Here is a 21,730-nt window from a genome sequence, read left to right on the forward strand (position 1 = left end):
CAGATTCCTGGGTAGCCGACACAACTATGCTCACACAGACTGGTGACTAATAAAATTAAAGTAGCATTACTCCAGTTTAAAAGTTGTGATCGAAACGAACTCTTAATCTAGCATTTCTCGGACAAATGCAATACAAACTCAGCGTGATAATGTGAACGTGTTTCAAGTCCAGTGAAAATGTTCACATCTGTATGTCAAAGTCACGGGAAAGCGTTAGTTTCCAAAGTGCAGTGCGCTGTGGCCGCTCAGAGGCTTCTGAAGTGGTGCTCACAGATGTCACGGACATGATAGACATTGCTCCTGGATCCCTGATCCTCCCCACCTCACACCTCAGTCTTTGCAGTCTCCTTCTGGACACCTGCTAGGTGGATCCCTCCCTCAGAGCCATCAACCTCTTGTTCCTGTGCATTGCTGTGAGCTTGCACGTACGTGTCACATGTCCCAAGCCGCCAGAGAGGACCAGGTGTTTCTCCCATGCTCACTTCCTAAACTGGCCATAGAGTCTATTGGACACATCACTGGACATCAGTCTATTCTGACAGCTCTTAATGAACTCAGATAAAGCATGTTTGTATCTATAAAATGACTCTCAGAAGGTTCCAGACTCATGAGAAATACAGGACGAGTTCTACAGGACAGCTATACCCTGTAGACCACATCAACAACCCATCCATTGGGAAACTAACCCTAGTCTAACTTAGCATTCTGAGCTTGCCTCCCATGATGCCAGCCTCTGGGTAAGGTAAGATTTTCCACATGACTCCATTTTGGTACCTGAAGCCTAAATAAGCTTTTCAAGGACAAGAGTTGCTCTTTGTTTTCCTGATAGAAAAGGGCGTTTTTGATCCTGATTCTCTCCCTTGCTGTCTGGACTGTGCGTGCCCTAGAATCCCGGGAGGTGGCAAGCATCTGAGAGTGGCCAGGAGCATCACAGAGCTGTTGGTGCTGACATGAACTTTCAGAGCCCACGCCAAGGACTGCAGACTTTATTATGTAAGAAAACCAAATGCCTCTCTGTTGAAGCCAGTGGTGCTGGCAGAATTCGTGATGACATTGCGTACGTGTATGCATGACACTTTCACCGTATTTCTCCCTCTCACACCGACTGATCCTCCTCCTCCCTCCTAGCTCCCCTGCACATTTCACGTGTTCTTTCTTGTGACCCTAGGCGGCTCATTAAGGTTGCTCACAGGAAGGTCGGTGAGTAGACGTTTACAGGAAAGACATGATACATGGCAGGTGTGTGGGCTACGCCGATGAAGAATTGTTTGAAGCTTCCCTAGCAACCATTAATTGTGTGTAATAATCCTCGAGAAGTGAAGGGGCCTCATGGGCTCCTCCCTTCCCCATGATGGGATATTGATGAGCCCAGTCTCATGTGATTACAGCTGCTGTGAATTCAAGGGTGCCGCCATGCTTTGCACAGGCCTAGAAGTCTGTGCTTCATGCCGTCTCCATTTGCCTTTGACTCTTCCATTCCTTCTGTCCCTTGTTCCATGCAGACGTTTCCTGGGCTTCTAAGACGTTGCTGGCCATTCAGCCTTCACTTATCCTCAGAACTGTGACCAGGTACAAGTCCCTGTACTTAACACTGCTTGCTGCAAAAGAAGCTTCTCTGACCAGAGCTTTGGGCATAAGCACAGTGATTTAGTGATGGACTCGCACACCGTATCCATTTCGAAAATGACAGCGGCTTCCTTACTAGAGCCTATGACCTCACCAGCCACAGGAGCCTGACTGGATTTACAGTACCAGATGTAACAACCACTTCTCCAACCCCATGGAATAAACAAATCATAAAATTCAACCAGAAATTGGATGGTTACCCACACAACAGGAATGCCACTATTACACCAGAGGGGACACCTCACCCAGCTAGTTGGTATTGCTACATTCAGGGTCTAGAGCTGAGTAAATCTGTTGGTGACAACAATAGTACCTTGCATAGCACCCTCCAGCACTATGGTGGGGGTGGGGGGATTAGCCAGCAGGGAGGACACATCACAGTTTCAGCTTGATCTCATGATATCCTGTAACCACAGCTATGTAGTAGCGTCAGCAACATGGTCCTATCATCTAGTTCTGGTGGCTCACCAATGGCAGTGGCACTTGCCTGTATGGTTTTAGGGGTCCCGGAGGCGTCCCTGACCAACAACTCATTGACTGTAGCCAAGTCCCGGCATTGGGATTTCACTTAATAGTCTATGGTGCGAGGTGTATAGTCACCATGCAAACCATTTATTAAATTTTATCTGTATGTGTGTGGGTGTGTTGTGGAGGCCTGCATGTGCCCTGGACCCAGCACACCCACAAAGGTTGGAAGGAAAGTTGGGTGTCAGTCCTTACTTCTAGTTCGTTTGAGATGGGTCTTGTTGCTGCTGCATATCCCAGGCTGGCTGGCTCAGGAGCTTCAGGGGCATCTCCGTCTCCTCATAGAAGGACTGGAGTTACCCACACATGGACTGCCAAGCTTGACTTCTGTTGCCTCTGGGAAGGCAAAATTACGTTGACATGGCAAGTGATTTATTCATGGAGCCATCTCCCCATCGTTTTACTTTTAATTAGCTTACCAACTGTTAGATTTCCTTATGGCTTTTTTTTTTTTTAATGTACCACTTGTTTTGTTTGAACCCTCAACACCCGTCCTCCCCCTCACCATGGTACTAAGACAGTTCCATTTCTGAGCAAGCAGAATGCTAATTTTGCAAACATGCTTTGAGAATGACAAATTGAATTTGGTGTCTATGAAATTAGTGTGGGATATATATAGTTTCCTCATCTAGGAAGGCACCTCTAGCCCATTTTGTTTCCATTTCGGCCTTGTTGCATGGAGTGAGAAGAAGGTTTGCCTTCTCACATGGGCGGGCAGTGTTGCAGTTGTGTCTTCTTTCCCTCATCACCATGGCACCCATCCAAAGGAATGTCCTTTCAAGGTAGCTTTAGGACTAGACACCTTGCTGAGGCTTCTGCTGCTTCCAAGCAACAGATGCCCATTTAAACTACAAAAGACAAATTGATCTATTTATCAGAGGGACACTGACTAGGCTCCCTCTGCAGCGTCATGCTGTGAAGACAGCTGTAGTTGTCTTGGCCATTAGGAACTCTTTGAATGGGAATTGACCGCTTGTTGGGCTGTCTTTCCATCCATTGCTCTCAACTTGTCCTGTGTGCTTTTATTTCTCTCTCCGGGGGCTCCTTTGTTTGAGGGAGACATGGTTCTTGATTACAAGGGTTTTTTTAAATCAGAAGGGAAGAATGAACAAGGAGAAAAACAAGAGGAAAGGGTGGTGAGGGAGGTATGGAGGGGAGAGTAAAAGAGAAAATACAGAGAAGGACAGAGTCCACTCTCAGCTCATTTCTGGTGATGGGATCCACTGTTCTGTAAGCTGGGGATGACATGTTAGCCTAAGAACTTTGAGTCTGAGGAGGTAGAAGATAAATTGCTCACAGAGAAACAGGGTAGTATCTAAGGGCAGAGTTCCATTGGGGAAACTTTGCTACCTCTCCCTGAGTGTGCTTCTTGACAAGGGAGGTATATAAAGTAAAGAGATAAGCCAGGCTGCAGGATTCCACAGGACAGTGGCTGCCACCAAGTCTTACTCTAGACTGTTCTCTAAGCCCTCATTCCACCCTTTTCTTGCTTTTCTGGGGGATTGAGAAACATTGTCTTGTTTCCTTGACATAAAGACTTCTTAAAGTAGTCCCTATAGTACTTGGAGGAAGTCTGAGGTCAAGAACATGTCCTAAAACCTAGCACTTGGAATAAGTGGACACAAAGTCCCACCTCTGAGATGCTAACTGCAATGAATACCTGCTGGGCAAGGGAACATCAGTTTCCTCCAAAGGAATGTCAGTGGGACTACTGACCGCACTGTGAGATACGTTCCAAGCTCAGGAGTCAACAAACTGGACTCTGTGGTTTTGTTTTGCTTGTCTTAATTCCTTCCTTCCTTCCTTCCTTCCCTCCTTCCTTCCTTTCTTAATTTCTCTCTCTTTCCCCTCTCCCTCTTCTCCTCCCTCCCTCCTTCCCTCCTTCCTTCCTTCCTTCCTTTCTTTCTCTCTTTTTTTCTTTCTCACCCCTTCTCCTTTCCCCCCTCTTTCTCCTCTTTCTCTTCCTCTTCTCCTCTTCCCCTTTCTCCTTCTCATTCTCGGTTTTAGTTTGTAGTTTTTTTTTTTATTTCTTTATTGTTCTCTGAGAGGGAGAGAGAAGGTGGGGAGGAGCTACGAAAAGTTGAAGGGAAAGAACTAGAAGGAATATCGAAATATCTTGTATAAAATTTAATGTATTTTAGAGTGAGATTGTGTTCTGTTCTCACCTTTAGGGATATTATCCCAGCATCCTCAGGAATGCCTATGAGATTATAAGAAAAACCTTTCCTGGAAAGTATATGTATAGAATCATTTCAAAGCAAGAGAATGGAAAAATCATCATAGCACTTGAGGAAAAATATGCTTTTAATGAGAGCTGAGTCTTATGCTTTGAATATCAAGGCCCATAAGCTGAGCCATGACACAGAGAAAAATAAAGCCGTATGAAAGTATTTTAATCTTTTTAAAAGATCTATTTTTATGTAATGACTGCTTTGCCTGGATGCATGCATATATGCCTCTTTCTTCCCTTGTGCCCTCTGAGCTGGAGTCACAGACAGATACAAGCCACCATGTACGTGTAAGGAACTGAACCCAGGTCCTCTGCAAGAACAGCAAGTGTTCTTAACTGGTGAGCTATCTCTGGAGCCTTGCCTTTAATCTTCACTAAATGCTCTGCTTCAGCCCCAAGCTTTTAATAAAACAAGAGCCCATCCTTCATTCACCGATGCATGCATTCATTTGATAAACATTGGCTAACATCTGCCTTGCACATGATGGTGTTCTAGTCTTCTCCCTGAACTTTACCCTGGTGGTGTGCTTTGAGTTGTGAGACTCCATTTCTGCAAGGTACTTCTAGAAATATCAGTGGCTTTCACTAAGTCATCATTTTTTTTCTCTCTTTCTCTGCATTCCCTTTTGGAAAATCCTTCTTCACCTCCAGAAGTCAGAGGTTCAAGCCCCCATCACCCAGCTTCCCAAGGCAGATCTGATAAGGAGAACCACCGGTCCAGTGTGTGAACTCATGCTCTCCTGGGTATCAGGGAATATGATGCTGGGTGGGGTCATCAGAAATGCAGAGGTCATAGCACTGGCTGAACAGACAATGCGGGGCACGTAGACAGAGGTCTATACACAGTGCAAAATGCAAACATGCGTCCACAGACACACATAGAACCAGATAGTCCTGCCTTCCCAGCAACCGCCTCCTGAGGAGACCTGATCTGTAACTTGGTTGGATGCTGTGCGACACCTTTCATAGCCGTCCAATAACTCTTATCACTCGAGCCTTCCTGGCAGGGCTCCACTTCTTTAAGTAAACCTACTCAGTCTAAGAGGAAAATCAAGATCAAAGCTGACAAACCAGGTTTACACAACATCGCTCCACTTAAGATAACGCAGATGAGGTCCTAATGGGTTATGCAAATGCAAAGTGAACTTTCTAGCCTGAAGAGAACAGAGCGAAACTTCTAAGTGAACTAAGTTCTTCCTCCTGATTCCTGTGGGGAACAAGTCAGCAGTTCCTGTCCTGAGAACATGGAAGAAGAAGTAACCCACGACAGACCTTTCAGAGCCCAGAGGGTCTACACTGCAGGAACATTGGTTTCAAAGGCTTTATGGAAGAACTCTGGCAGCCTCTTCAGTTCAGTCTCCCACAGGTCTAAGGATGTAGTGTAGTATAGGGAGACTAGGTAGGAGGAAAGAGAATTATTTAAAATGTTACTAAAAGAGTAAAAGCCATGGGTAAGGTGGGAAGAAGAGAGTCACCTAGAATACTTCAAGGGGCCGTTGAGACCAGGGAGAGGCCAAGTGAAGAGTTTCTGCGTGGCCAACAGTGGCTTCTTGGTTCTTCAAGAAAACCGGAGCATGAACCAAGGATGTCTGGTATTAGGATCCGCAAAGCCCCACCGTCTTTAGGGAAGTACGGGTGCAGTCATCCCAGTAAGAATCTGTTACACGGTGTTCTCAACTGCTGGAAAAGAGAGGCGTGCAGAGACACTCTGGGAGGGAGGAGTCCCCACTCTACACAGCAGGGACCTTTGTGTGTGGGGAAGGGTAGGGGTTGAGCCTTGGTTTACCAGGAAGTACCGGGACTCTGTGAAGGATGGATACCATTATCTCTAAGCCCAAATCTCATCAGACAAAAGTTACACACGCTCTTTGCATTTGAGTGCTTTATTATATTGGAATTGCGGTGATGTTATTAACATTTGTACAAATGCACAAAATCTTGTCTCTTCTTGCTAGAAAGAGAAGTAAAAATCTGACCTAGTCGAACAGTCTTAATGAACTCATTGTCCACTGGTAACAATAAATGTGTTCACAATGCAACGAAAAGCTAAACAGAAAATTAAACACATTAAAATGCTGCAGCAAATATTTACACGTACGACATATGTACCCCCCCCCAGGTTTTTTTCTCCCTCCAATTGGAAGGTGGTTGCTTTACAGACAGACACACAAACACAAAGGATTTGCTGTTTACAATGACAAACAACCCCAAGTCCAGAACGTAAAGTGACGGCACCTTTATTTCATTTTTTTGAGGGGGGTGTGTGTCTTTTTCAGTCAACACTTACTTTACACAGTGCTAAACTTTTTTTCTATTATGTTTTTGGACAATGTTTCTACTCCAATTGTCCCACAACATTGTGTTTGAATAGAGCCATTACTGGGGGGCCTTTTCAGAAGATCCCAAGTGTCGTGTACTCTCTATGGAGGACATTTCAAGCTTATTTATTTAGTTATTTTTCACTCAGAGACAATCCTCAAAGGCAGTTTCTCACTGTGAGGCAGATGAGATTAGCAGAGATCTTGGAAGGGAAGGGGACAGGTCTTCTTGCCTGAAGCTGCTTGGGAGGGGTCCTTTCTCTTAACTCCCTGCCCTGGGGCACCACTACTTTCTCTTGCAATTTCTGTACTCTAAAGGCAATGTGGGCACTATGAAGGAGCAAACGAGACTCTAATGCACTGACCGTGTGGAAGATTTTAATGATGTACTTAAAGCTAATTTATTCAGGCCCCACATTCTCCAGCGTGAGGTGAGATGATTTTATGTTTTAAAAGATCCCTCTAAACCCCAAGGTAGAACCTTAAATGGCTTAGGAAGAACTTCCTAGGTCCTGTGTTCTGATGAACTAGATCCTTTAACTTGGTTTAAATATAGCAGTTGATTATTGATTCCTTTCTGATAAGCTTGGAAAGCATCAGAGGGCCACTTAATGGTATTAGTGTTTGAACAAATGCTGGCCATTTGGCTTTACCCTATCTTCAGTTTGCAGTTAAATAGGCTTCTCTCTCTCTCTCTCTTTTTTTTTTTCAAAAAAATAGATGATTTATAAGGAAAAAAATATATAAACACTCTTTAAGCAATTTGGCTACAAGCATTCCATCACTGAAAAATTCCACAAGGAATAGCAAGAGACTTTGAGCACACTGACATATTTTTATTGTCACAACACGACGAACTAGGCTGATTTCAAAAGTTCTATGTGTGTTTTGGTATCAGATGTTTACTTGTAAGTTTATTGCTCTTGTGTTCTTTGAGCCTTTCTTAGACTGTAATTAGAAAACAGAGGTGCTGTCTTTGATCACGCTGCAAGGCAATATTGTATTTTTGAGACCTAGGAATGGGAGGGCAGGGCCACGGTTACTTCAGCAACCTTATGAAGACTATGGCTAGGACAACAGTGAAGTGTGCATCGTGGCACACAAGAAGCTAAGTCTCCTGGCTTATTCAGGACACTTTGGTTTGGAGGATGAGATAGAAAACTCGTAAGCGTAGCTTAGTTGCCGCCTCACGTCCATTGCATAATATAACCGTTTTCAAAACAAGGCAAGGAAGAAAGAGACCAAGGGGACAAACCATTCTGTGTACCGGCTCTTCTTTGCGTTCTTTAGCAGGCTTCACAAGGCTGTGAGGAGCGCTACTCAGGCACACTAGCAATGAGTATGCACAAACCAGGTATGAGTTTTCTAGAAGGCATTTGAAATGGTGCAGCGGAAGAGTCTTCACAGAGCAGTTATAGAGGGTGGAGACAAGGCAAGGTGAAAGTCAAGGAAGAGGTTAGACAGAAGCAGAGAAATGGGAAGGGATCAAAGAGCTAAAGTGCAACTTTAAAATATAAATTATTTTAAAAAGCAGAAAAGAGGTCCTAAATCACTGCTGTCGCATAGGCACAGGTTTATCTTGGGAAGGTGCTTCCCTTTCCCTTCTGATACAAGGGGGGTGGGTTGGGGGTGGAGCTTAAAGCTGCCGCACACGGGCACACAGTTAGTTCCTTGTTCCGGAGGGGCCAGGCAGCTCAGGGGAGCTGAGTGGTGCGGTGCAGGGCATTCTGGGAGAGGGGCGTGCAGTGAGGAGAAGCTGGGAGGAAAGCATTTTATGCTTAAAAGGAAAACCAAAGCTGCTCCGGTTCCGTCACTGATGCCCTTTAGTTCAGTTTGCTTCCTAAATGACAGAGCTTACGTTAAAAAAAAAAATTCATGGTTAAAAAAAAAAAAACTTGCTCAGAATGTAGATTAACAACCCACAGAGTAGTAAACAAGCCTCTAAAGATGCACAAAGATGTAAGCGTGGGCTTCCAGCCATGACAGAAAGAGCCATCCACAACCCTGACTAATGGCGCCCTGACTGGGGCTGGTTATTACGGACTAACATTTACAAGACACACAGAGCCTACAGAAGAATACTGTTCAAATGGAATGTTTAAAATAACATTTATTAATAAATATCTTATACATTCTAAATTAATAGATTCCTGTTCAAATTTTGCTTTGGTCCTTGAATCCCACTGTACATACACACATATATATTTCCTTAGAAGGTTTTACTCAAAAGGAAGGACATTCTATTCTAACTGAAAGGCTAGTTTTATAGCAGTTACTGGTGCTTAAAAATAGGCCCAGCTAAGGGCTGTTTTTTTTTTAATTTTTTTTATTGAAGCTGGTTTATGATTTTAATGGCAAATTCTAAGCCACTATAATTTGCTTTACTAGCAGGCAACAGTCACCTGAACATTCCCCACTGACACCTCTCTTGGAATACCCACTGCATTTTATTAGTGGATTAGATAAGTTCCATGAAGCACTGGCTGAGTAAGTCACCCCAATTCTTATGCTACACACTGCAACAGCACACGCACTATCAGTCACCCACAGGTTATTTTAATGTGGCAACTTGCACACACTGACCTGTGGGTAAATGGGTGACTAGGGTCACCAGCACCCACAGACCATAGCTAACTTGATGACTAGCTTTGAGATTAGTATACTCATCCAGGGCTGGGACTTTCCTCTATCTACCCCAGCCTCACAGATTGAGAAAGGTGTCTCTAAGAAGCATTAGGGTGCCATGCCTTTCTCTCGGTGAGTGAGGATGTGTACTAAGTTTCCAGCTCTCGTCATGTTAGGCAGGGAGGTACTGGAGAAGTGCCCAGGAGGCTGGCAGGGACTTCAGAAGCAGATCCTGCGATAATGGAGCCACACAGGAGTAAGAGAGGCAGTGTTACTAGAACTCTCCTTCTCTCCTTGGATGGGGGAATTCTGAAGGCTGTTTACCACCGACTCCTGAAAGTCTATAGGGCTGACATTGGTAACCAGATGAGAGGAGACAATTAAAAGGGATTAGAGATGCTGTCCTAAAGCGGCCGGTGTACGGCAGACAGTGCAAGGGTCATTTCAGGCAGGCTCTGAGATCTGGTGAGGGATGGACCTTTCTGTGGAATCTTGACTAGGGATAAACTAGGAATTAGATTTCACCAGAAGTTTTTCTCGACTGACAGCAAGCTGGCACACTCGCTGACTCTATCCATACTACAAACAAACACACCTAAAGGGCCTGCCCGTAACAAGAAGGCAGTTTATTCTAATTATATGTTGAGAAAGGTTTGCTGTGTGTGGTGGCTTGCCTACTTAGCATAAAAAACAGACATAATTGAGCTATAAATAATGCACATCAGTCAAGCTGTCGAGCCGCTGAATTAAGAAAACCCAGGCAAGTTCTTAACTGCAAAGGCTGCTCCTCGAACAGCAAAGTATTTCAGATGGGAGAAACGCAAACTAAAAACCATCATTTTAGCGGTGGTCACTCCTGGACATTGTGGTATTACTAGTGGAGTAAAACAAAATCATTTCTTCAAGTGCTATCCATGCAGGCAAGGGGGGAAGGTCCTGTTTACTCAAAGCAAGTGTCAGATAAAAGCTACAAGCTCTCCCCTCCCGCTTGCCCCCTCTCTTCTGAAGGGAGCAGAGAAGGAATTTTGCAGAAAATTACTTTTGATTTCAAACCAGAGCTATGAATGTTAACTTCTTTCAAATCTAAGGCTTACACATTTCTTAGCAAGCCAGTTAGGTTAAACCATTTTTTTTTTTACTGCTGGAATTAAGAAAAAAAAAAAACAATACTAATTCAGTGTTTAAAATACCTGAAAATAATACTTTTTCCTAAAGTACAATAGAAATTTTTATGTTTGCTCCATCTTCTTTCTTCCCTTTTCATTTTTCTTTTCCCTCTTTTTATTATTTTTTCCGTTTGTTTTTGATTCTTAGGCCGCATATCCTTACGCTTCACTGAACAGCCAAACTTGTCTCTCAAAAGCACAGCATACATGAAAAATGGTTGATAAGTATTGATTTTTTAAAGTAAGTTATTAGATAAAACTGAAAGTAGTTATAAAAAAATCATGCTTCAGAGCCCTCATATTTTCTTTTTATTTTCCTCCAAAATAGATTTTTTAAACTATAGTGAGCGAAAAAGTACATCCTTCCTTTACTGAACTCTTATAAAAGTGATGGCTTTTGTAAAATACTGTTCTTTTAAAACCTATACTGTTCATAAACACACACACACACACACACACACACACACACACAGGCATACACACCCATGTGCGCACACACACACACACACACACACACACACACACACACACACACACACACATTAGGAGGTGAATTATTTGGGCAGAGATGAAACACCAGCATATGCCCAGACTGCTAGTGAGAAACATTAGCCCCTATTATTTGTGAAACGCGATATTAAAACACCAGCAGAGTAGAATGGCTTTTTTCAAGGAGGCACAACTGTGGTTTGGGTTTGATCTGCTTTTCGTACTGGGCAAGTCCATGGACATTGCTGAAAATATAAATCGGAATGATTCCGATGCGCATGCCAGACTGGCTACCTCCATGGGACTCGGTCAGCAGCCAGAGTCTGACTGGTCAGGCAGGCTGCGAGTACCCTGAGAAACGCTGGCTTTGCTTTCTCTGTTTCTCCAGGAGTGAGCTTGCTTTTGCCCACCAGAACAGCAGAGCCGGTTCCATAGGCTTAAGAAAAATAATAATAATAAATCTTAGGTTATTAGCAGCTGATGATTGAACGATGTAATCTGTGTAGTGAACAGAGCCCTTCTGAACTATTATATAGTGCATGGGGTTTTCAACATTATAGACAGGCCATAGAAACGAGTTGTAATTCGAGGGTGTGATGTTAGAACCCACATCCTTATTTGAATTTTCACAGTTGGGGCTTACAGAGTCCCTTTCCCTAGTGTCTCCACAGCTGGCATTCAACAGTGCTTCACCTATAACCAAACCACCTTTTATTTGCTCTGGTTATTAAAAACATTAAATCAGGCACATTAAACATCTCCTGGTTGCTATTTTGTGAAAGGCAAGAACTGAATGAACTCCAGCTGTGGGTTAAACTGTGGCTAAGCCCACAGTTTCAAGATTTGCTTTTTTTTTCTGCTTTAAACATTATTTTCCTCTTCACATGCAAAGCTAAAGGGAAGAAAAGGAAACAGAAGAAAAGTCAAAACAAAGAGTGAACAAGGGATCTGGGGAAAGGGAAATGGAGACAGATATTGGACATCTGAGCGAGTGGACAAGAACGGGAGGAGAGGGCCTGAGATGCTTGGTGGCTTCCTTAGGATATCGATGGACCATAATTTCTTTTTTCTTCTAGCAGGAGAAAAAAAATATTTAGGAAGGCTCATGTGTTTATCTGTGACTCTGGTGACATCACAGCACAAACTCAACATGAGTTACAACATCATGAGCTTTCCCAGCAAGTTACTGTGTGGATCCATCTCACTTGACATCTAGGCATACCTCATTTTGGCTAAAAGCTGTAGTTTAACAAGATTCATTGTTCCAGGCAAAGGGTTGGGCTGGTAAGAATGAAACCGTGGCTATATACAGGAAAGGTTCCGTTTATAAACAAGAAACTGGTACCAGAAAATTGCAGAGAAGCACCACAGTGCCTCCTGAGCTGATAGATATTCATTGCATATCTCCCTTTTTCTTATATAACTAAGTATAAAAGACAACATTTCCATAATAACTATAAAAATGAAAGCCAGTCTTTGAAGGGCCGAGGCGTCTTCCAGGTCTGAGTTAATTCTAAAAATGCCCTTTTGAGAAAGGATGTACGGCATGCTACAGCTCTTCTCAAAGGCCAGGTTTGACCGATGCCTTTTAGAGAATAGGGTTCAGGTCTGTTCTGTGACTCGTGAGCTGACTGAGGGTGGAGCTCCCCACCACCTCGCTGACCGATGAGGATGTCGTGATGGTGTTATGCTGGATGACTTGCTGCTGAGAGCACGCTGGCACAGGGCTTGCAGGAGGGCTGCTCTCTGGACCTAGGAGAGGAAACAGACACACACACACACACACAAATATAGCTCTTTCTTGGGGGAGCGCCTCGGGAATAAATACAAACGCTATTAGATATTAAACTTCATGTAGAAGAGTGTCCTACATTTTCTTCTGGAAGGCACCGACAAAGCTTCATTTTAAACCGAAGTCACCAAGCTAGGCCTCCTAGGTTCACAACTACAGGAAAAGCCAGACTTTCTCATCAGTAGGTCGACCCCGTAAAATGTGCTTGAGCCTTGGTGTGTGAATTTCCCCCCTGTCTTGCATTTTCAGATAGCCATATGTATATTAAATGTGGAAAAGTACTCACATGTGGTGGGAGAATCTGTGTTGCTCAATCTAAAAAATTATTTGGAAACAAATTGACCTTCAGCCACGATTCACTGTTCCTCCTGCCTTCCCTTATTCATCTAGCATTTAGTCTACTGCCATTGCAAGTGCACAATGTAGAGCCAGGGAGATGGGGCCCCACATTGTTTGCTGATATAGGGGGTGGGGGGAAGGAGCTGTCTAGCCTGGCAGGCAACATGGAGCATCTTCTGAGACACTAGAGGGAAGTGATTCAGTCAGAGCTGCCTCCCAGGTCACAGATTTCTCAGGAGGATGAACAGGCCACTAGAAACTGGACCCCCACAGACTGGTTTCTTCTTAGCTACAAAGCTGGAATTTGGTCATGTGCTTCCAGGGAAAGTAAGGCCAGAAGTTATGGGGAGTGCTGGGCATGGTTTTGGAACGAGGTCAGGAAAGATGGCTGCCCTTGGCAGAAGCATCTGTTATCTGTCTGGGTGTGCAACGTATACTGTATTTTTCCCTTATAATAAAATTCAGTGCAAAATATGAGACAAAGTTTTCTTCTAAAGAATGAAAAAGTGACTTACTTAAGTATCCTTGTGATTCTTTCTGCATGGCTGTTATTGGACAGTCTTTATGTGTTAACAACAACTGCTTCAGCTGGGCCACCTCATTTTTCAACATGGACACTTCATTCTGGGAAGACATATTACAATTTTGTTGTGAAGACCAAAGAATTAGTAAACACAAAGTCCCATCCTCTTTCAACAAGGAAATCATCAAGCTTTACGGGTTGTGTTCAAAGGACACTAGGAAAATTACTTAGAGGGCTTGATCTGAATTTTGTAGTTTCCCTTCAATCTGACCCTCTTCTTTGGTACGGGTCTTTTGAAGAGATCAAAGTTTAACTCAAGAACTGAACCCCTACTAAAAAACAGACCATACCCTTTGAGTAAAGGGCTCAGGAACCAGGTCATATAGCTGAGATCCCCATGTTTCGCCACTGTGTGACCTGTGTTAGATGTGGCCATGTATTATCTAACACGATTTGGTTAACCTCCACCAACCTCATTTATAACCTTTAGAAGATGGAGTCAGAGATTACAACGTACAACAAACTTGGCGACACCCATGGTACGAACTTATCCAAGTCACCTAAAGAAGAAAGTTCCTAGAAGTTTAGAAGTTACCTGAAAACAGGAAACTGTCTTTAATGCATTTGGAACACTGGATAACCTGCACACTGAATAGCATGGCTAATAAAGTGACAAAAATCTCATCTGCAAAAGCTTTCCCCATTATCCTTTAAACCACAAAATAATGATAATAGCAAGAAATTCACATAAATATGAAAATAATCACTTAATGGTACAGGAAAATTGCTCTTAAATCTGAGAGCATTCATGAAGGCAAATAGTACCTTCCACTTCCCAGTGAGTATGATTGATAAGTAGCCAGCCATGGTCCAAAATGACTTTGGACAATTCGGGACAACTTTATTTTACAGGGAAATTCACATCAGCCTTCAAACAACTCCCTTTGAACTTCAACTGAATTATGTTGCTCAAGTAACATTCTTTGTTTCTTCACACCAAGTTCTCCTATTTTTCAAATAGTCTATATAAGATAAATTCACCTCTACACCGTTATATATCTTTAAATATCTGCTTAAAAATAAAGTAAAACCACTCAAGCCGAAACAGAGAATTGTGGCGTGTGTATGTTTGTGCATGCACACCACAAGATGAAATGTCCCACTACTGCTTGCGTACTTTAGCACTGACGCTTTTCTGAACACACCGTCCCAGATACCCTAGCAGAACTGGCAGCTGCCGATGATGGAGACAATGAAACTTAGAAACCATCACAGAGAACCCACACTTCCTCTATGGTGGCCCAGAAAACAACTAGCAAGGTATAAAAGCCAAGCTTGGGGTTGGTGAGATGGCTCAATGGGTAAAAATGCTGCCACCAAGGCTGATGACTGGAGTTCAGGCCCTAGAATCTACATGGTGGAAGGAAAGAATCAACTTCTATAAGTTATCCTCTAATGTCAACGTGTGTGACTTAGCACATGCAGACCTGACCATAAATAACCAACCAACTAACCAACTAACCAACTAACCAACCAACAACAACTAACCAACCAACCAACCAACCAACCAACCAACCAACCAACCAACCAACCAACCAACCAACCAACCAACTAACCAACCAACCAACTAACCAACCAACCAACTAACCAACCAACCAACCCAACCAACCAACCAACCAACCAACTAACCAACCCACCAACCAACCAACCAACCAACCAACCAACCAACCAAGCAACGAACCACCAACCAACCAACTACCCAACCAACCAAACCAACCAACCAACCAACCAAGCAAGCAAGCAAGCAACCAACCAACCAACCAACTAACCAACCAACCAACCAACTAACCAACCAACCAACCAACCAACCAACTAACCAACCAACCAACCAACCAACCAACCAACCAACCAAATAATGTAATTTTAAAATTAACAAATAAAACCAAACTGGATTATCTTGCTTTCTTAACACTTCTTGAATTAAAAATCAATCTTTTTTTAGGTCTGGTGGCTGAGTTGGGGAGGGTGACTTTAGGTTCCATTTCTCCTACTGTGTCCTGGGCAGTGGCTGTGGATCAGCAGCCTTTGAGCTCTTACCAGGGGTGTGTTCATTGGTTATGGTTGAAACACTAGTAATGCTATTCACGAGGTCTCCAACATCACTGTGGCTGCACCCACACTCTTTCACAATACACTTTTTGCTTCCACAAAGCAATTTTACTATAAAACAGCACAAACATTCATGTCTATTAATAAAGCACTATCAAACTCTACCAGAGCATCATTTTGTCTACAAATAACAAAATACTTTGTTGATAAACTAATACGCTGCAGGTAGAGACACTAAGGCCTTGAGTGGTGCAAGCTTCTACAAGGATGTAAGAATCAGGACTGGAGGGATGGCTCAGGGGTTAGCACACTCGCTGTTCTCGCTAAGGACTTGATTTGGATTCCCAGCACCCAACAGCTCACAACCTTCTGTAGTTCTAGTTCCGGACAATTTAACACCGTCCTCTGTGGTCTTCATAGGAACTAGGCAAGTACACGGTGCATATACACACATGTAGGGAAGATAAAGCATATCTGAAAATATGCAGTGCTTTAAAAATAGACCCTCGTTTAAGGATACACTTGGATATGCACATATTTCTGACGCTAGTAATTAATTGTGCTATTGGGTCACGTCATGGTTGAGAAGGGAATACTAGTTAACAACATTAACAGAGAGGAGCAAGCAGGCCCTGAGTTCAACACACATTACTCTGCTGCAGTGGGGAAGCAATAGCCAAATGGCCTTGTGATTCATGCACAGGAAGTTCACAGGGAAAAGGAAAAGCAGCTTGCTCCTGGGGTTGGGAATAATCAGGAGGGTGGAAGGTGTGACCCAGTGGTACAGTGCATGCCAGGCACGGGCAAGGGCCTGGCTGCCTCCCTTGAACTGCAAACCAAACTAAACGACACTACCACTAATGACAGGGGTCGGGGCTGACTTTCCAGATCCTCCTACTGAAGTCCAAAACAAGATGGCCGAGCTAGGTCAGTTCTTCCCAGGAAGACAGCTTCTCATTCTGTAGAGGTTTTGAGCTGCCAATCACCTAACTCTCCAATGAAGGAGCCGATCCTCATCTTCATTTGTCAGTGAACTGCTCTGGCCATTCTCACAGATGCTTATATTCCAGGCCTTGTGTCTCAGGAGGGAGCCATCTCTTGAATGACCAGATCTTATCAGTGCAAATGAGCCCCTTTCAGAGAGAACCAAACCTATCCGTCCATATTTGCACTGCACTCATGTTGAGAAAGAGTTTGTGAAACCTTCACTGGATGGCACAGGGCCCTTGACAGAGGTCAAGAACTGATGTCCGGGAGAAAGGAGATAAGATCGGAGCTCTGCACAGACGTGGCATCTCGGGACTCCGGGATTCAAAGACGACAGAGGCGGGAAATACACAAACACTAGACTAGGCTTCTAGTCGAAATCTTTTTAAGGTAAGAGGACTAGAATCGCCTTGAATTCATTTCATAAGAGAATGCACGGGAGGAGTCCAATCTGGCCTGGGAGTTCAGCAGGGAAATGAAAGCCCGAGCTGTGGAAGGCATTTCCTCACTTAATCAGTTGAGGAAAACTCACTTTGAGGCGCCCCTGGGCTGGGGGTCACACCACTTCTGGGTGCTCGGATACAGTTTTCTAAAAAGGATAAACAGCAAACACACACTCTCCGACTGAAGTCATCCCTTTTCTTTCAGTCGTGGAGCGACTTTGGGGGTTGCCGTTCTGAAAGCAGTTAGCTATTTAGATAATGATGCTAAGAAGGGGATCCTGTCACACTGATGTGTTTTTAAACCTATAAATCTGCCTGGGGGGGAGGCAGGGAGCGCATGGAGGTGTTCCACACGGCAATGGCATCCTTTAAACAGCACGTTCAGAATTCCCTGACAGGCACATTTACAGCTTGGGGCTTTGGTGATGTTTTGCTATCTGACAAATCCACAATACTTTTCTCTCTCTCTCTCTCTCTCTCTCTCTCTCTCTCTCTCTCTCTCTCTCTCTCTCTCTCTCTCTCTCTCTGGTATAAGCTGGAGTTTGTGCCAAAAACATAATTATCACAAAGGGCCCAGAATCCCACCCCCCTTTTTCAGATTAGCCGAGGGCAGGTTTGGTCCCTCAGAAACAAAGGACTTTCAATTTGTCAAGCAACAGTTTCCATCTGGCCTGTTCCTTTGCCAAGTCCCAGACCTGGGTTCGTGTGTCTAAAATTTCAGCATCAACTTAGACCATGTGTCTTTGCACTAAAAAGGAAAAGCAATTACTTTAGTGGGTGACCAGATGATTTCCATATCCCCACTGAACGCAAGCAACTTAAGAGTGCCACAATGCAGAGATCTGTCACTACAGGAGAAGGAGGCAGCCTCCTTTGGTCCACTGGTGTCACAGAATGAAAGATATCAAAGTGCCGGCTTAAGGCACAGGCGATTTGCCCAAGTCCCTGGTCTGATACTTATTGGTTGTATGCCGTTTGGGCTGACTCCTTATCTCCCCCAACCTCGGTTTCTCCATATTGTGAAATGTCAGGTTGGGCAGTTTCTAAATTTCCTAAACCTGTGATGACCTCTTGGGCAGAGATCTGCAGTGAAGCTGAGACTGTGGTCTGCATTTTATTTTCCTGGGCCTTGTTTTTCCAATCAGAAGCTCTGCAGAGGCCCAGCTAGAAGGTTCTATTCTGGAAAACAACTCAGGAGTAGAGGCTGCCACTCAGACCGTGGAGATCCCACTTGGCTGCAATTTGTTTGCTTAGCACCTTCTGTTTCTGTTTACTTAAAATTTGGCTCAGGGAGCCAGTCTCAAGAGAGACACCTTTCTCTTTTGACAGCGAGACGGAAAGGGTCACCCAAAGGTAGCTGAGACTGTGACAGCCTCTCCTGCATCACAGGGCATGGTCCACAGTACACAATAGAACAGACCATGGGACTGCTGTGCCCTCTGGCTCTCTGGTCCTTCTGTAGCAAGCAGTGGCTGAAAACACCAGTATGGCATTTCACCAATTTCTCCACCCTTTCTCTGTACAACTTTTGTAGCCCAAAGATACCAGTGTCTGCTGCACAGACTTGCTAAGGCTGAAACATTTTTTATCCTAGTTTTTAAGACTTGGTAGCTCTTTTTCTTGGCTGTCTTAGCTATTTGGGCTCTAAAATATTAAGCAAACGCACACACACACACACACACACACACACACAGTGAATTAGTGTCTAGTAAAGGGTAAGTGTACTTTGTATGTTTCTTGAAAGCAGTCATAAATAAATGCATGTCAGGCCACAGACACATCTGACCTTAAACTCAAGGGCATCTTTCTGTGTGGCTCTGTGCTATGACTCTTCTCAGCAAAAACCCCGGAGTAAATCTGCAAGGACTCATTTTAATTTATCCTGATTTAAAGTTTTGCATCTGACCTGTGTCTGCTGGCAATTCGTGGCTCTGTTTTAAAGAACTTGCACTCAACCAAAGCTGATTTTTTGCACTTCCACATGCTCTGCTCCAACCAGGGGGCAAGTGGCCATGTCTGGGGACGTTGTGGGTGTCGTGACTATGGGAGGGGTTTTCTCCTGATTCTAGTATGTAGAAACCAAAGATGCTGTGAAACGGTCTGAATTACACAGGGTGTAACAAAGATCCCCAGAGTCAGTAGGGCCTACATTGGAAACCCCAGTGGGTTTCCGCCATCCTCCTGCAGACCTCAGAACTGTCAGTTTCCTACTTCAATCGCTGTTCAGCCAACGTCACAGTGTGTGCTGGGTCCGCACACCCCAGAGCTTTTACTTTTTAACATGTTTGCATTACATACTTTGATTTTTTAAAGAAAATGTATTTATATGTATGTGCATGTGTGTCTGTGTGAATGTATGTCATATGTGCAAGGCACCCGATGGAGGCTAGAAGAGGGTATCAGATGCCTGTGGAGGCACGGACAGACATGAACCCCTCAATGTGGATGCTGGGAACCAAACAGTTCCTCCGTCAGGGCAGCAAGTGCTCTTAACTGCTGAGCCACGTCTCCATTCCCCAGTAACATGTTAAACACATGTCACAGTGAAAACGCATCCACTAATGCTAAAATGCTTACGTGCATTCCTGGTAAAGGTTTCTCACGGACTCCTCTGCCCTGTCTGAGTACAGCAGTGGCTTTCAAAGCGTTTCACTCCAGACACCGCTTTATGGTTTGACTCTGCAGTCAAAGCCTTACCAAGTTGGTCAGGCATCCAGTCTTTGGACCCTCTAGACATAGGGAACTCATTCAATGATTCAAAAGGGTTCGGGTAGCCAACAGGGAGGTGAAGTAGTGAGACATTGTCCTAAACTACGAGCATGAACCAGTATATGAGCTCACTCTTATGTCAGCTGCACACTTTCTAGCTTTGTCTTGTCTCTCAAAAAATTCAGGCCAGGAGAGGTGAATGCTCACAGATAACCAATCATCCTCTGTGTGCTTTTGATTTGTATACTGGATGCCACGAATCCGTTCTGTTTAATGTGACTCACAGCGCAAAGACACTGGGTTTTCACATCTTAAGTGCTCCTTTGAAAGGGTGCACAGATGACCGGGGATGTAGCTTAGGTGGCAAAGAGCTTGTTAGGGGAGCTATGATCTCCAGCACCATATAAAACTGGGTGCTGATGTCACACGCCTGCAATACCGGCACTCTCCAACTAGAGGCAATGACATCAGAGGTTCAAAGTCATCCTCAGATACATGCCAAGTTCAAAGCCAGTGGGCGCTACACAAGACCCTGTCTAAAATAAAATAATAAAGTAAGTGTTCTGAGACCAGACTGGGGATACTGTCAATTCCTAAAGTGTACAGTCTTTCTATTTGGGTCACCTTACCCCCCTTCCTTTTGCCCACAGCTCAGCTCTGAGAGGAGCTGGTTTGATTTAATTGGCATTTTCGTGGGAGAACCTTCCTGACGTTAGAACATCTTGAATAGCATCACTGGTGAGCTGGGAGTTCTCCCGAGAAACCCAGCACATTAGTCAACTCTCCTCTTCGCCCAGGACAATCCCAGAAACAGCTTCTTTAAAGATGTTCCTAGCTAAGCCACCCCTGGAAAGCAAAAATCATACAGGATTCCAACGTTGCTGAGCTTGGAATGAAGATGGAAATAGGTATTTACTTTTAGAGCAAACAAACCTAGCACAACACCAAGACATAAAATATTTTTCCCTTAAAAATAAAAATATAGACAATTGGGTGTATGCCTGGTTACCCACACTAGATGGCTTCCAGATGAAGAGCCTTCGGTGCCAGGGACCATGCTAACTGCACCGTGGACATCGGTTCACATTTTACCTCCAACTCTGTAAAGTTGTTCCCCAATTATAGATGAGGCGACAGATTCAGACCGTTTAAACACAGCCAGAAGCCACCAGACCAAGGTGTAAAACCCTGCTACTACGCATGGTCCCACGCGTCGCGTCCCTCATCTCTTGTGGGAGGATTGATGGTGCCGAACCACTTAATGATGCTGGATGCGAGGGCCTGGGGTTCCTCTGAGGCGAGGTGTGTGGTAGGACGCTTGGGTCAACAAGCCTCTGGGCAGGAAAACACCAGCTGTGACAAGGTTTGGAGAAGGGATAGGGGCCGCACCTGAAGCTGCATGTTTGTCTGGGTGAGCTCTTCAGCTTTCTTTTCCAGTGACATCACCCAGACCTTCCTCTTCTGTCTGCAGCGGGTGGCGGCGGCCCGGTTCCTTTCCAGAAATTTCCTCCGCCTCTCATCTGGGTCCTCATCCACCACCCTTCGCCGGCGTCCCCCTGTGGGCTGGGGTGGTTGTATTGTCTGAGTTGGCTGCATCTGTTGTGTGGCTGGTGAAACCTGAAGGGAAGGAGAGGGAGGAAGTGATGGGGACTGGGAAGGACGCCTTGGGTAAGGAAGACGCCCAAGCCAGTGTTACAAGAGCAAAGCTCAGGAAGCCATTTGCTTTTTAGTAAGCACGTGAAGCTTGTTCTCAGGGAATGCGATAAGCAATTAAATCACACTTGTGAGAGCGACAGACCTCGAGCTGCAGTCCACGTATTGATACAAGCAGGTGACTTTTTCCCTGCAG

General features: G+C 44.4%; 1 protein-coding gene across 1 annotated transcript in view; it reads right to left on the reverse strand.

The window, feature by feature from the left end:
• Positions 1 to 10,459: 10,459 nt before the first annotated feature.
• Positions 10,460 to 21,730, reverse strand: part of Creb5 (cAMP responsive element binding protein 5) — a 310,678-nt gene continuing 299,407 nt past the window's right edge. Inside the window, exons 8-10 of the mRNA XM_032906469.1 lie at positions 21,271 to 21,498; positions 13,626 to 13,734; positions 10,460 to 12,731 (exon numbers count right to left, since the gene is read on the reverse strand). Coding sequence (XP_032762360.1) covers positions 12,568 to 12,731; positions 13,626 to 13,734; positions 21,271 to 21,498 — 501 coding nt within the window. The 3' untranslated portion in view covers positions 10,460 to 12,567. The remainder of the gene's footprint in view (positions 12,732 to 13,625; positions 13,735 to 21,270; positions 21,499 to 21,730) is intronic.

Source organism: Rattus rattus, chromosome 6 (genome assembly GCF_011064425.1).
Source record: "Rattus rattus isolate New Zealand chromosome 6, Rrattus_CSIRO_v1, whole genome shotgun sequence".
Classification (NCBI taxonomy): domain Eukaryota; kingdom Metazoa; phylum Chordata; class Mammalia; order Rodentia; family Muridae; genus Rattus; species Rattus rattus.